Genomic DNA, 13,301 nt, shown 5'->3' with positions numbered 1-13,301 from the left:
GGGATGGCCTGAGCGCTGAGCCACAGGTGTCAGAGCAGGCCCCCTGCACTGCTCGCCCTGGGGGAGAGGGAGCCCGTGTTAGATCTCCAGAATCATCTGGGGCCAGACCACAGCTATGGGCTGACCACCAGGGTCACGGCTGCAGTGACCACACCCCCGAGGCCCCACACGCGTTTCCAACACGTGTCAGCCAGGCACACCAGGGAGGAGTGTGAGTCCCTTGTGCATGTGAATGACAGACACGAACTCTGGCTGCTGCTGCCCGTCTACTCCAGGCGTGTCCCCTGGGGGCACCTCCAGTGGTGGCAGCCCAATGTGACAGCGTGCATGAGGGAAAGAGAGGAGGACAGGCTATCGCCTCGCCTACCAAGGGGGTCTCAGTGACCCCTTGCACACCCTGCCTCTCCATCGCCAGGAGCTGACAGCCCCCAAGGAGCTCCAAGGGGACACCTGATGAAGCTCATGGTCAGGGCCACTCCTGGGCCACTGATGTCTCCCCTGTGCTCCTCCACACCACTCCTCCCAGGCCAGGAGACCTGGAGGCCCTCAGGGAGGCAACAACAGGGACCTTGAGAGCCAGGGCCCCTCCAACCCGGGATATTGCTAACTTCCAAGAAGAACATACAGGGGGGCAGTGAGAGACAGTTGGGGAACAGGAGAGAGGGCATGGAGCTTGCTGTGGCACCAAGATCTGAAGTCTACAGGGAGAGGTCACCCCAGGCTGGAGCAAGCTCGGGGTGCACTAGGAAAAGATAGCTGGGGAGGGGAGGGATTCAGGGGTAGGAGGGCCCGGGGCGAGCCTGGACCTGCGGCGGAAGCGATCTCTTGGGCTGTAGCAGAGAAGGGGCGGCCTGGGCTCTCTGTGCAGCACCAGCAGGCAGGCGCGGGCGCAGCATGCCTCACGGGCCCCTGCCGCGGGGAACTCGCAGGAGACTGGATAGTTATGGTGCTGTGGTGCCAAGACCACAGAGGGGGACGGTCCTAGGGAAAATCTTGCCCCCTTGCAATGCCTGGGGCCCCAGTCCCACCTAGCAACGGCCTCCCACAGGGACCTGTTCAGTCCCTGAGTCCACCTGGCTGAGCCCGTGCCCACCACCTTTCACTCTGCAGGTGATTTGGTGGGGGGCACACCAGGGTGCAAAGTCAAGGGGGTCTGGTGACAGGCCAGCTTCAATACCTGTAGAAGCTTCCAGGGTCACCAAGCATCCAGTGTCTCCCCTCAGTGTGCCTGCATTGAGGGCACCGCGCAGAACTCTGCTGCTCATGCAGGTAGGGGAGCCGGCCTCCAGGTAGGGGTGCTGACTCCGCCAGCTCCTACCTCCAGCGCCTGATCCCTTGGCCACTCATTGCCCAGGCCCAGCTGAGTATGTTGTGGGGCTTGGCCCACCTGCAAGGCTTCCACAGAGTGGATACCTTGGGACACCCCTGCCAGTCCAGACTGGCTCCCTGCCTGGAAGGACCCCAGAAGTTGATGCTGGGAAACTCACAACTTTGCCTATACCACCACATCCCCAATAGCACTCAGGACACAGACAAGGACACCAAGAAGTCACAGCCCTCCCGGAAGCCCCACTGGGAGAGTCACTGCTCACAGGGATGCCAAGATGGATAACCTCCCGGTGTCTCTCTCATTTAGGCCATTTCACTCCCCCAAGGACCCCATGCAAGAAAGTGAGTTTGTTAAAGGTGGTTTCAACCTCCAAAATGTAAACTGAAGGAGAATGAGGAGGGCTGCGGCCTGCCTTGCCAGCTACTGGCCTGGAGTGGGCTCAGGGCTCTACAAGACCCGAGACTACCATTTCCCCCAAGAAAGGAAGAAAGGGATCTTTTCTTCTTGGCTCAGCCCCTTACTGCCAGGCCCCCGACTGGCGCTCAGGGAGCACGTGTGAACGTGTTCTCACGGGAGCCCTGGCCCTGGGCCAGCCGCCGTCCTTCCTGGAGGAGGGGGTGGCTGGAGGAACGAGGACAACTTGGGGGGCGGCCAGGACCCCAGGGTCGCCAACAAGCAGAACTGCGTGGGTGCACACAGGGGGTGGGGGACCCAGCCCAATTTGGGGCTCCGAGTCCAGCACCAGGAGGCCCGACGTTACCGGACCATGGGCCCCTCCCACCCAGAGAGGTCCGAGGGGGTGGGGGCCGGGAGGTGGGGGCCGGCGTGGCCGGCGCTCCCTCTCCCCCAGGGGGCGCCCGGGTCCGGCCCCCAAGCGGGCGGAAGCAGAGGGGGCGCCACGCGGCGGGAGAGGAGGCCATGGACGCGCGCCTCGGGGCGCTGCTGCTGGCGCAGCTGCTGGTGCGAGCGGAGCTCGGGGCGCAGGGTGAGCTCAGGCGGGGGTGCCGGCAGCCCAAGGGCTGGGGGCGGGGGTGGGGTGGGGCGTGTACAGACCGGGCGGAGCTCACCCGCCCTCCCCCCCGCCCCCCAGAGTTGGAGGACGAGGACCAGCTGTTTGCAGGTAAGGCGCCCAGGACGCGCGCTTACCCGCGTGGGCCGCGGAGCCAGAGCGCAGACGGCGCCTCATCTTCTCCTCTCCCCCCGCCCAGGTTTCGAGAACTCGTCGTTGCTCACGTGTAACTGCCGGGCCCCTGGGGGGAGGGGCGGGCGCCCGCGGACCACGTGGGGAGGGTCCCTGGGGTCCCCCGGTACCCCTGCGGCGGGACCCCCGACGTGCACCCTTCCTTGTTGCCCGGGAGCCCCTTACCTTCGCGCGGGCAGGCGGGGTCCTGCAGCTCAGCCGCGTGTCCCGCTGTCCGTCCCAGGGCCCTGCGGCCAACGAACCGTTCCAACGCGCATCGTGGGCGGAAAGGACTCGGAGCTGGGGCGCTGGCCGTGGCAGGGCAGCCTGCGCCTGTGGGGCTCCCACCGCTGCGGAGCGAGTCTGCTCAACCGCCGCTGGGTGCTCACAGCCGCGCACTGCTTTGAAGAGTGAGTCTGGGGCAGGCGGGCCGGGTCATGCCCGCCCTTTGGGTGCGGATATGGCCTGCCTCTTCTCCTGAGCTCCAGGCCTGGCTGCAGGCACGTGAGGCAAACCCCGTTCCTCTTCTTCTAGAATGTTCTTCAGAGCATTCACAAGCACTTTTGTGTCGTGTTCCTTTCTGTCTTCTTTTCTTCCCAAATGACAGCACCAGGTGTCCCCTTCCTCATCCCAGGTCCAGGTGGAGGTGTACCGGGGGTGGGAGGAGGTGGGTAAGTGCTGGGCCTGTCCTGTGGCCAGGGCGGTGTGGAGTTGTCCACCTGCTCTGGTCCTGTGCATCTGTTCACTGTTTTTTAGGACGGCTGCGGGAGGTGACAGGCTGGCTGAGTGGCCAGACCAGGCCCCGGGGGGAGGCATCCTGCTTCCCCCCCTCCCCTCCCCCCACCCCTGGACATCAGGTGTGCTCAGGGGCCGGGCCTCCTCTGAAGACCCTGCCTGCTTTCTCATCCCACCAGCCACAGTGATCCGTTCGAGTGGTCCGTGCAGTTCGGCGAGCTGTCTTCCTCACCATCTATCTGGAATCTGCAGGCCTACTACAACCGATACAGTGTGGAGGAGATCATTCTGAGCCCTCTGTATCTGGGGGCTTCGTCCTATGACATCGCTCTGCTGAAGCTGTCCTCCTCCGTCACCTACAATAAGTACATCCAGCCCATCTGTGTTCTGACCTCCTCCTCTGAGTTCCAGAACCGGACCGACTGCTGGGTGACTGGCTGGGGGGACATTGAAGAAGAACAGGGTAGGGCTGCGGGCAGGGGGCGGCGGGGGTCGGGGGAGCCTCACACCCCACCATCTGTTCCGTCCGCATCTAGGTCTGGGTGCAGCTGGGTCCCTCCTGGGGCCGCTCAGCATTTGTCTCATCACCTGCCGTCCCTCCTGCTTCCCCCGAAAGGACAGAATTCCTGTCCTCACACCAGCTTCCTTCTCCCTTCCAGAGACTGTGAGCCAGAAGCCGCAGTGAGAGGGAGGCCAGCTGGGCTCGGGCCTGCACCCCCGAGACGGCAGGGGTGTTGGGGTTGTGGGAGGGCCTTAGGCAGCCTCGGGCATGGACTGATTTAGCCAAGCACTCTTTCCACGTCGGCATGATGCTCAGCCAGCACCCAGCCAGCCCCACCCCGGCTCTCCCACACCTCCTCCATCTCCCTGCCTTGCTTCCTTGCCTGGAGCACTGAGCCCGTGAGTCTCCTCCTGCAGTTTCAAGCCATCCACAATCCTCGGCTTCCCACCCAACTCTCCGGGGGTCCTTGAGCCAGCATGAAGTGCCACCTGCATACCTCTCACCATGAATTCCCCAAAACTGCTGGGCACAGCCTCCCCGGAGGGGCCCTGGGCCTGACTGCCCCATACACAGCTCCCTGGCCCGGCCCGTTCCCACAGCACCCTTCCCACAGCAGGAACGACACACAGAGCTCCTCACGTCCGTGCTGTACACCTGGCCCTGTTCTAGGCTCTCGAGACTGAGGAATGAGCAGGGAGAGGTCTCTCTCCCTTCTGGACCTTACCTATGAGTGAGGCTGGGAACATTTTTATACCTGCTTTACAGATGAGGAAAGTGAAAGAGGTAGGGAAATGGCCGTAAGGCCCCAGCAGGAGTCGGTGGAGAAGCTGGGGTTCACTGGCCAAGAGGGTCATGGGTCCGTAAGGTCACACATCTGGAATTGGCAGGGGGGTGGAGGGGCTTAGAGTACCCACCACTGGCCCCACCTTCCTCGGGAGCTGGGGTCCTGGACGAGTGTCCCTGCAGACCATCCCTGGCCCAAAGCGCTGAACGGGTGTGAGCCAAGTGGCCTAGTCCCCAGACTCCCTGACCCTGGGCAGACAGGTAGTCCCGACCAGGCCCAGGCTCCCCTTCCTGCCGGCTGGTAGGAGGGGGCTTCTGGACCCCACCGTCTTGCAGGTGTCAAGCCCAGCTCAGCCACATGCCAGGTGGGAGACCTCGGCCGCCTCATGTGGAAGGGGGCCATCGTAGCTCCCACCTGCTGAGTTGGTTCAGAGCTTTGACACTGTTTATAGGGAAGGGCCCAGGCAGGGGCATGGCCGACAGGAGGCCACCCCGACACGGCAGCTCTTGCGTCAGCCCTGTGGCCGTCCCCTGGCTTGGCTGCTGGCCTGGGCCTAGACTGCGGAACTGCACGGGTTTGGGTTTGGGTTCACAGCCGGCTCAGGCTCCCCCGGTGCTCTGCGGGGGCAATGGGGTGGTGGGGTGTGGGGTGTGGGGTGGGGTGGGCAGTCTTCCCTTACCTGAACGAGGGTCATGCTGGCGCTGTGTCCCATGAGGGCTCCAAAAGCCGGGAGAGCTTCTCCAGACGCTCTGGAAGCCTGGGGCTGTGTGAGGAGGGGAGGCTACTAGGGGAGGCCAGGGCTGGCCCACCTGCTCACACACCTGACCACCCCCTGCGGAGGCGCAGCTGTGCCGGCCCCGCCCCCTGGCTGCTGGCCGCCTGAGGGGCTGCTCTCCGCCTGCTGCGGAGGGGAAGCTGCATGTTGGGAAGGGGCTCTGGCCCCCTGCCGTCGCCCACAGTGGGCTGCATGCTGGCCCCAGGGACCCTCTCCCCTACCCTGTAGCCTGGGCCAGTCCTCCTGCCCAGATGGCAGAGGAGAGGCTCAGGGTGCCGTCTTTGTCTCTCCCCGCCCCCCAGAGCTGCCGTCCCCCTACATCCTGCAGGAAGTGCAGGTCGGCATCATAAACAGTGCCATCTGTAATTACCTCTACGCACAGCCCGTTTTCCGCTACGACATCTGGGGAGACATGATCTGTGCCGGCACTATCCAAGGTGGCAAGGACGCCTGCTTTGTGAGTGTCCCTTCCCAGCCAAACCAGGGGCCTCCGGGGCCCGGCAGGCCACCTCCCCAGCCCCAGGCTTGAGAGCCACCTGTAGCCCTGCACCTCATTTGGTCCTTGTGTCCCCCTCAGAGGGTAGAGACCATGGCCCCACTTTGCAGACACAGAAACTAGGCTTGTTCACTTCCGGGGTGGAGCATGGGGTTTGCACCCAGTCTGCCCAACTCCACAGCCCCTCCTACTGTCCCCGCCTCTCCACCGGCCCCTTGGCCCCCCTACCCCCAACGCCTGGCTCTCCCACACTGCTCCCCAGGGTGACTCAGGCGGACCCTTGGCCTGCGAAAAGAAAGGGCTGTGGATTCAGGTTGGAATCGTGAGCTGGGGGACGGGCTGCGGGAGGCCCAACCGGCCCGGAGTCTACACCAACGTCAGTAGGCACTTCAGATGGATGCAGAAGCTGTTAGCCCGCAGTGGCGTTCCCAGGCCAGCCCCCTGCCTGCAGCTGCTGCTCCTGGCTCTGCTCCTGCTGGCCTCCCCCCTGCAGATGGCCTGAGCACACCAGAGCGCCTGGGAGTTGGGGTCATCTGCTATGCCAGGCCCCATCCCCCACTGTCCTTCTGCTAATAAACATGTTCACATGATGGAGTCTATGCCTTGCAGAGCCCTCTTTGGCCCCAGGGGGCTCCCCGAACACCCTCCCAGTCACCCCAGCAGCACGCCCCCACTCCTGAATCTTGCTCCAGGTGTCTGCACTCTTTGGGTTTGGGGGGCAAATCATAGGACCCCCTCTGGTTAGATCAGTCAGAAAGGTAATTGCTGGGAGGACATTAGTAGCCCCTGGGGAGATGAGGGGGGTTGCCGGGAGGAAATGTCCTGAATCCCCCGGTGCTCAGGCCCCCCACCACACACAACAGACACTCTTGGTCTGACCTCTTTCCCCGAGGCTGACCTGGGACCAGGACTGGAGTGCAGGAAGCTGCTTTGGGAGGTAATCCCAGGAAGCCTCAGTGGGGAGGGTCCCGCTGTGGACTACTGAGGCACAGTCCCCCTGGAGCCTGTGAGAAATCACGGCGGCACGTCTCGGTGTCAGCAAAGCCAACCTCCCTGCTCATCCGTGATCCTGGGAGACGGGAAGGGGGTTCGCTTCCCCAAATGGGGAGTGGTTGAACACTGGTGGGCTGCCACAAACAAGACCAAAGTCCTCCCCACTGGGCAGGAGGCCCCCAGCCCGCTCCCTGTCTCACCAGCTACCTCAGAGGCTGCTACTGTGTCATGCGCAGGCCCCGGTTTCTGTTTCCTTCCTGCCCTCCCCCTGCAGCGGGAGGACCTCCTCTCCACATGCAGCAGGGCCAGTGGCTTCCCTGGGCTCCTGGCCGGTGGGGCACCCCACGCCTGCAGGAACCCTGCCACCTCCTGTCACCCCTCACCCCTCTCAAGACTCCCCACCGTGCTGTTACATGGCGCCTGTGTGACCGGCTCTGACCTGACTTGGGGTCCTTGCAGGTACCGTTCCCTTGGTCTAGAATGTTCCCTTTCCCTGGTTGAGCCCTGTTCTCCAGGCCTCAGCTGAAACCTTGCTCCTTCCACTCTGTCATCCTGCTCATCACAGTCCTTACGGTCCTTCCTGCCAGCTCTCCGTTTGTCACTAAGTGGCCTTGGCCATACCTTCCTGCATGGGCGGTCCCGGAGCCTGTGTGGCCCAGCCATGACCATGCAGCCCTGTGCCCTTCACGGTGGAGATGCCCCACCACCCTACCCGCAATCAGTGATGGACTCCGGGAGGTCTAGCCACAGCCCCCTGCCACCCCTTCATGTGGCACAGACCACACTGGATGTTTCCAGGCCCAGGGTGGAAGGGAGCTCCAGGGGACCGTCGACACTGCACCCTGGGGGTCATCGTGGGGCAGCATTGGGTCCCTGGTTTACTCACCCTGTAGCGTCCCCTGCCTTTGCTCTCCTGAGATAGGCCGGAGATGGTGAGAGGTCTCAGCCGTCCTGGGAAGGGACTCGGCAGCTTCAGGTGGGCAACTCGGGCTCATCACTCCGCCACCCGCGCCTACCCCCTGCGGCATTCCCATTCCCAGCTGTCTTCCAGGGAAGACATGGCCCTGCCGCAGAGAGAGGCCTTGTGCGCCTGGGCATGCATGGTCCAGCAGCCTCCAAGCTGATGCTGGGACCCCGTCATGGACCAGTAGGCCTGACCCGGTGGCCACTGGAGTTGCTTGTTCTCCCAGAGCTGGTTCAGGGCATGCCCCACTGTGGACAGACAGCTCAAGTCACTCTGACTTCTGGGGAGGACATGCGTAGTGGGAACACGGGAGTCCTGTCTGGTGAAGAAAGTGGAGGCTGGGGGGGGTCCCCCAGACCATAAGTGACCACTGTCCTATCGTGTGCTTTCCCACCAGCCAGTGTCAACCAAGAGGAGGCCTTCCTTTGTGGTCAGTTCATGGAGACAATTAAACCTGCAGCTTTCACCTTTAAGGACATCTTCAGCTTGGAGTCAAAGTTTTTTTCTTGTATCATCTTTTATGTTCGCTTTCTTTTCTTTTTCTTCCTTCTGTAGGTTCCATGACCAGTGTGGAGTCCAGTGTGGGGCTTGAACTCACAACCCTGAGATCAGGAGTCAGATGCTTAACTGGTTGCCTGAGTCCCCCAGGAGCCTCTGGAGTCCAGACTTTCTGAACATAGTTTCTGAACATAGAGCAGATGTTAGCTTATGACACTCATCATTATTTTTCACTTCTATTATGGGTGATACCAACATATTTTTTCTTTTCCTTTTTCCTTTTCTCCAAAAAGTTGTAGAAGCCAGAGCACATATTTTAGGTAGCCACTAAGATTTACTATTTCCCTTATGCAAACAATAATAATTACAGAGTTGGGACGCCTGGGCGGCTCAGTGGGTTAAGCCTCTGCCTTTGGCTCGGGTCATGATCTCGGGGTCCTGGGATCAAGCCCCACATCGGGCTCTCTGCTCAGCGGAGAGTCTGCTTCCCCCTCTGTCTCCTTCTGCCTCTCTGCCTACTTGTGATCTCTCTCTCTCTAATAAATAAATAAAATTTAAAAAGAATAACTGTGGAGAAACGGAAGTATTTTGGATGGGTTCTATGCATAACCACAGTCCAGAGCTTCATGCATTTCATAGTGTGTGGAGAGTCGGGTGCAACTAGGGACACACCAGAGTGTCCACACTTGTCACCCTTGGGTGATAGCCATCTAGGCGCTTACCATCCTTTTAAGCCTTTTCCAGATTTCCTTTGCTACCCCTTTCCTATCGTGTTGTAATCAGAAAAAAAGAAAAAAAAAAACACAAAAACACACACAAAAAACAGTGAGGGCATTTACAGACCAAACAAGAATCCAGTTGGTTGGGTGTGTGGACAGGTGACATTTTCTCAGGCATATGGAGGAGGATCTGCTGATGCACTTTCAAGCCACCTGCCTGCCACTTCCAAGGACAAACGCCAGGACCGCCGATATCAGCAAAAATAGAATAGCTATGAAGATTCTGGAACAAGAGCGAGAAACTGGTGCTACAGGGTCTTCAGAGATCGGAGACAAAGTTACGTGGATTTTGAATTCTAGATCCTCTAACAACCAGTCAAGGGGGAGAGCAACGTGATGTCATTCTCAGGTGGGACGGCTGATGGAGGGGACCTCCTGCCTGCCCTTCTCCAGGGAGGTCCCTACGGCAGGGAACAGAACAGAGCCCAAGGATGTCGGCGTCCTAATCTCCGGAGACTGAGTGTGTCACTCTCGGTGGCAAAAGACACCCTGCAGACGTGGCTGAGCCAGTGGTGTGACATGGGGAGATTGTCCTGGATTGCCCTGGTGGGACTGGTGTCATCACTGGGGGGCCTGAAACCTGAAATTCCTGGGAGGAATCGGAAGAAGCAGTTCCTAGAAGTGGTGCCCGGGAAAGAGGCCGGATGAGGCAGTGGACGCAAGAAAGAATAAATAAAACATGCCAAAACGGCAGAAATACGGTGTCGATGTCCCATTTCTACTGGAAAGAAGAGGGAAAAAAAGGCAATCGGTGGCATTAGGGGTGAGGGCAGCAAACCTAAGAGCCAAAATTAGCCAGCGTTCCCCAAACTGACCCTCGTCTTGGGGGGAGTTTCACAAGAGACCTGTAAGACGCTGCCCCACGTCTCCAGGGCCAAGCTGGGTCCCGGCAGTCCACTGAATCCCTCCCTCTCCTAGGAGCCCCTGATCTGATACACTCCATCTCCTGGGGTGGATTTTCCTTCAGTAAACTCTCAGGGCTTTCAGCACCTGTCTCTGCCATGTGTGCCTTCTGACACAAGGGGGCACTGCTGAGCTGGAGCCGCACAGGGGCTCTTCTAGAGGGCAGGCCAGGGCTCTGGGGCTGCGTCCCTCACTGCCTGTTTGCTAAATAAGCAGGTAGCTGAACATGCAGGTTACTTGGGGGCCCGAAGCAATGTTTCCGTCCCCATACTTATTTGTATGAGATGAGGACCCCGCCCCCCTCCACCATGCATCCCCATTGCCATTAGCCCTGTTCTGTGTCTGCGGGATCCCTTCCCTCCACTTCAGGCGGTGTCTCCCTTTCAGAGTCCGAGGCCAGGTGCAGAGCCAGGCACCCATGGTCTGCCCACGGAGCAGACTGCACTCCTTTGCATGTGAGAAGCGGACGGTCACCTGGAGACTTTGCACGTACCCTGCTCAGGGGACAGACCTACTTGCAATGTCCAAATACCCTCAAGACGGTGATTCTAAAATCAATGTGTCCTCCTTAGAACATACAAGTCCACAAAAGGAGCATAAAGAAGAAACCCTTAAAGATCACCAGAACTGAGGGTTGCCTGGGGTGCTCAGTGGGTTGAGCTTCTGCCTTCAGCTCAGGTCATGATCCCAGGGTTCCGGAATCGAGCCCCGCATCGGGCTCTCTGCTCAGCGGGGATCCTGCTTCCTCCTTTCTCTCTCTGCCTGCCTCACTGCCTCTTGTGATCTCTGTCAAACAAATAAATAAAATCTTAAAAAAAAAAAAAATCACCAGAACCGAACTTTTAAGGAATTTCTTCATGTTGGACATCTGGGTTGTTGACCAATGTCCTTACACACGACACATCTGGGGGACCTTCGAGGCTCCGTCAGCGAAGCATCTGACTGGATCTCAGCTCAGGTCTTGATCTCAGGGTCATGGGTTCCAGCTTCAAGCTCGCTTCGCACTGGGCGTACAGCCTACTGAAAAACAACAAAACACAACATCTTCGGGGGAATCTTTATAAATCTCAGCACCTGCTCCCAAGCATTCCTTTGGCTAACGTGTCTACAGGCTCGATGCTTCCGTCAAATGGACTTCATGTCTGGACTTTAAATGAGGAGGACGACGCCAGGGCTCTCCTCCAACAAAGGAAGAGGGACCCACCTCCCAGCCTGTTTTGACCCTGAGGGCGTCCACTTTCATATCCTTTGTAAACTTATAGGTTAAAAAAAACACTTTTCAGGGGCATGGGTGGCTCAGCGGGTTAAGCCTCTGCCTTCAGCTTGGGCCATGATCCCAGGGTCCTGGGATCGAGTTCCGCACTGAGTGTTTCTGGTTCAGCTGGGAGCCTGCTTCTCTCTCTCCCTCTGCCTGCAACTCCCCCTGCTTGTGCTCTCTTGCTGTCAAATTAATAAAATCTTAAAAAAAAGAAAAGAGCTTCTCAGTTTGTAAAAGTGGTAATCTAACCATAACCACAAAAAAGTCAAAGCAGAAAACAAACAAAAGGACAGGGAAGGGAGCAATGTCCTAAATGCCCTCATGTGGAAGTAAGCGTCGTTGCTTGGACGTTGCTGCAGAAGTCTGTTTGGGCAGGCAGGTTCAAGGGCAGGCCAGAGGAAGGATGGGGTAGGATGTGCGTCAGGGTGGGGTCCCGGACCCCAAGACCTCTGAACTCCAGGAAACGAGGAGACATTTACAAAGGGAATCCTTCTCTAAGTGTTGGACCCTAGCTATGGGGTGGGTCTCTCAAAGCAGAAAGGCAGATGGGTTTGAGACAATGGGGGTGGGGGCCTCAGTGGGCCTGGGGGAGGGGCTCTGGCCATCTGGAGGTGGGATGCACTGGCTCTGGAGTTTGGGAGAGGCTCCCAGCCAAGCCTCAGCCTGACTGGGTAATGTCCTGTAATGGGTTAGATCGTGGTCCCCCCAAAAGGATATGTCCACCCAGAACCTCTGATGGGACCTTATTTGGAAAAAGGGTCTTCACAGATGTAATTAAGGTAGGGATCCCAAGACACTCCTGGATAGAATGGGCCATGAACACAACACCAGCCGTCCTTACGGAAGACGGGAAAAGAAGCCACAGTCACGGGGAGCAGCGCAGGTGAGGGAGGAGGAGAGACTGCAGGGGTGTAGCTACGAGCCGAGAAGCACCCGAGCCAACAGGCAGCCAGCAGAGAGTAGAAGAAGCAAGGGAAGTTGTCCTTCAGAGATTTCGGGCTGAATAGGATTTATTTATTTGAGAGAGTGAGCACGAGCAGAGAGCAGAGCAGAGGGAGAGGGAGAAGCAGGCTCCCCGCTGAGCGCAGAGCTCGCCCTGGGGCCCTGCACGGGGCTGGATCCGAGGACCCCGAGATCATGACCTGGGCCAAAGTCAGACGCTCAACCGACTGAGCCACCCAGGCGCCCCGTGTAATTTGAACTGCATAAAAGATTGGACAAAATGTGTGGTTTTCCAATACAGGAGTTGCATTTCTCTGGAGAGAAGGAGAAAAAGTGCTTAGCTTAGAGCAGGGCATCAGTGAGAACCGGAGGCTTTCTTGTCTGCTATGCCGCAGGCTGCAGGGCACAGAGGGGCCTCCCCAGTCCCCACATCCCGACGAGAGGGAGACCCGGTTCACCCCCTCTCCTCTGCTGGGAGAAGGCCGCATTGTTTCTGCTCCTGGCAGCGAGGTCCAAGCACGTGCTCGGTGGGGATTACGGCCTCGCAAATCCCCTTGTGGGGAGCTCTCGCCCTGAGGGACAAAGGGCCTGTGTTGAGCCTCCCCAGGGCCAGCGCTGCGCCACGGGGGATGAGGGGGGCCCCTTGGCAGGGGTGCATGTGTGCCTACATGCAGGTCCTGTGCAAGGCCCTGCGTGTGGACAAAGTCGGGCAGGCGTGCGAGCTTGAGGGTGCGTCCGAGTGCGAGCGCATGTGTGTGCACGTGAGTCCTGCCCTCTGAAAGTGTCCCTCGTGCGTGCTTTTTGGCACGTCCTGGCACCCCTGTCATCTAGGCAGCGACTGGCTCTTCTAGTCAACCCCCTAGGCAGTGCTCCCCTGAGTTCTACTCCCCAGTAGGATCCCCAGAGTTCTACCTCCCAGGCAGCGCTCCCCGGGGTTCTACCCCCCAGGTACTGGTCCCCAGGGCCTTCCCCCGCCCCCTAGGCAGTGCTCCCTGGGGTTCCGGTTCTCACAGATTCTCCTGGGCGCAAACCCAGCCAGCCTGGCACTAGGAAGGAGGCACCTGAGTTGGCAGCCACAACCACAAAAGCACCCAGCAATTGAGGGGGGTGAGAAACAGAGCCCCCTTTGTGCAACCCCCATCCCCTCCTCCCAAGCCACGTC

At 59.5% G+C, this 13,301-nt stretch overlaps 1 protein-coding gene across 1 annotated transcript; it reads left to right on the top strand.

The window, feature by feature from the left end:
- The first annotated feature begins 1,661 nt into the window (after window positions 1–1,661).
- Window positions 1,662–6,390, top strand: LOC122896067 (testisin-like). The gene is made up of 7 exons (XM_044234007.1): window positions 1,662–1,671; window positions 2,181–2,315; window positions 2,421–2,450; window positions 2,539–2,920; window positions 3,425–3,708; window positions 5,609–5,763; window positions 6,065–6,390. The coding sequence occupies exons 1-7, from the start codon at window positions 1,662–1,664 to the stop codon at window positions 6,302–6,304; spliced, it is 1,236 nt and encodes a 411-aa protein (XP_044089942.1). The 3' UTR covers window positions 6,305–6,390.
- Window positions 6,391–13,301: the final 6,911 nt, after the last annotated feature.

This window comes from Neovison vison, chromosome 14, assembly GCF_020171115.1.
Source record: "Neovison vison isolate M4711 chromosome 14, ASM_NN_V1, whole genome shotgun sequence".
In the NCBI taxonomy this organism is placed as follows: Eukaryota; Metazoa; Chordata; class Mammalia; order Carnivora; family Mustelidae; genus Neogale; species Neogale vison.
The sequence above is the reverse complement of the archived record's forward strand: the minus strand, read 5'-3'. Positions and strand labels throughout refer to the sequence as shown.

Bases quoted from the DNA above. Each gene is read 5' to 3' on its own strand.
- LOC122896067 (XM_044234007.1), top strand. The intron at 2,451-2,538 runs GTAAGGCGCCCA...CCCCCCGCCCAG, and splicing joins CGAGGACCAGCTGTTTGCAG to GTTTCGAGAACTCGTCGTTG. The intron at 3,709-5,608 runs GTAGGGCTGCGG...CCCGCCCCCCAG, and splicing joins GGACATTGAAGAAGAACAGG to AGCTGCCGTCCCCCTACATC.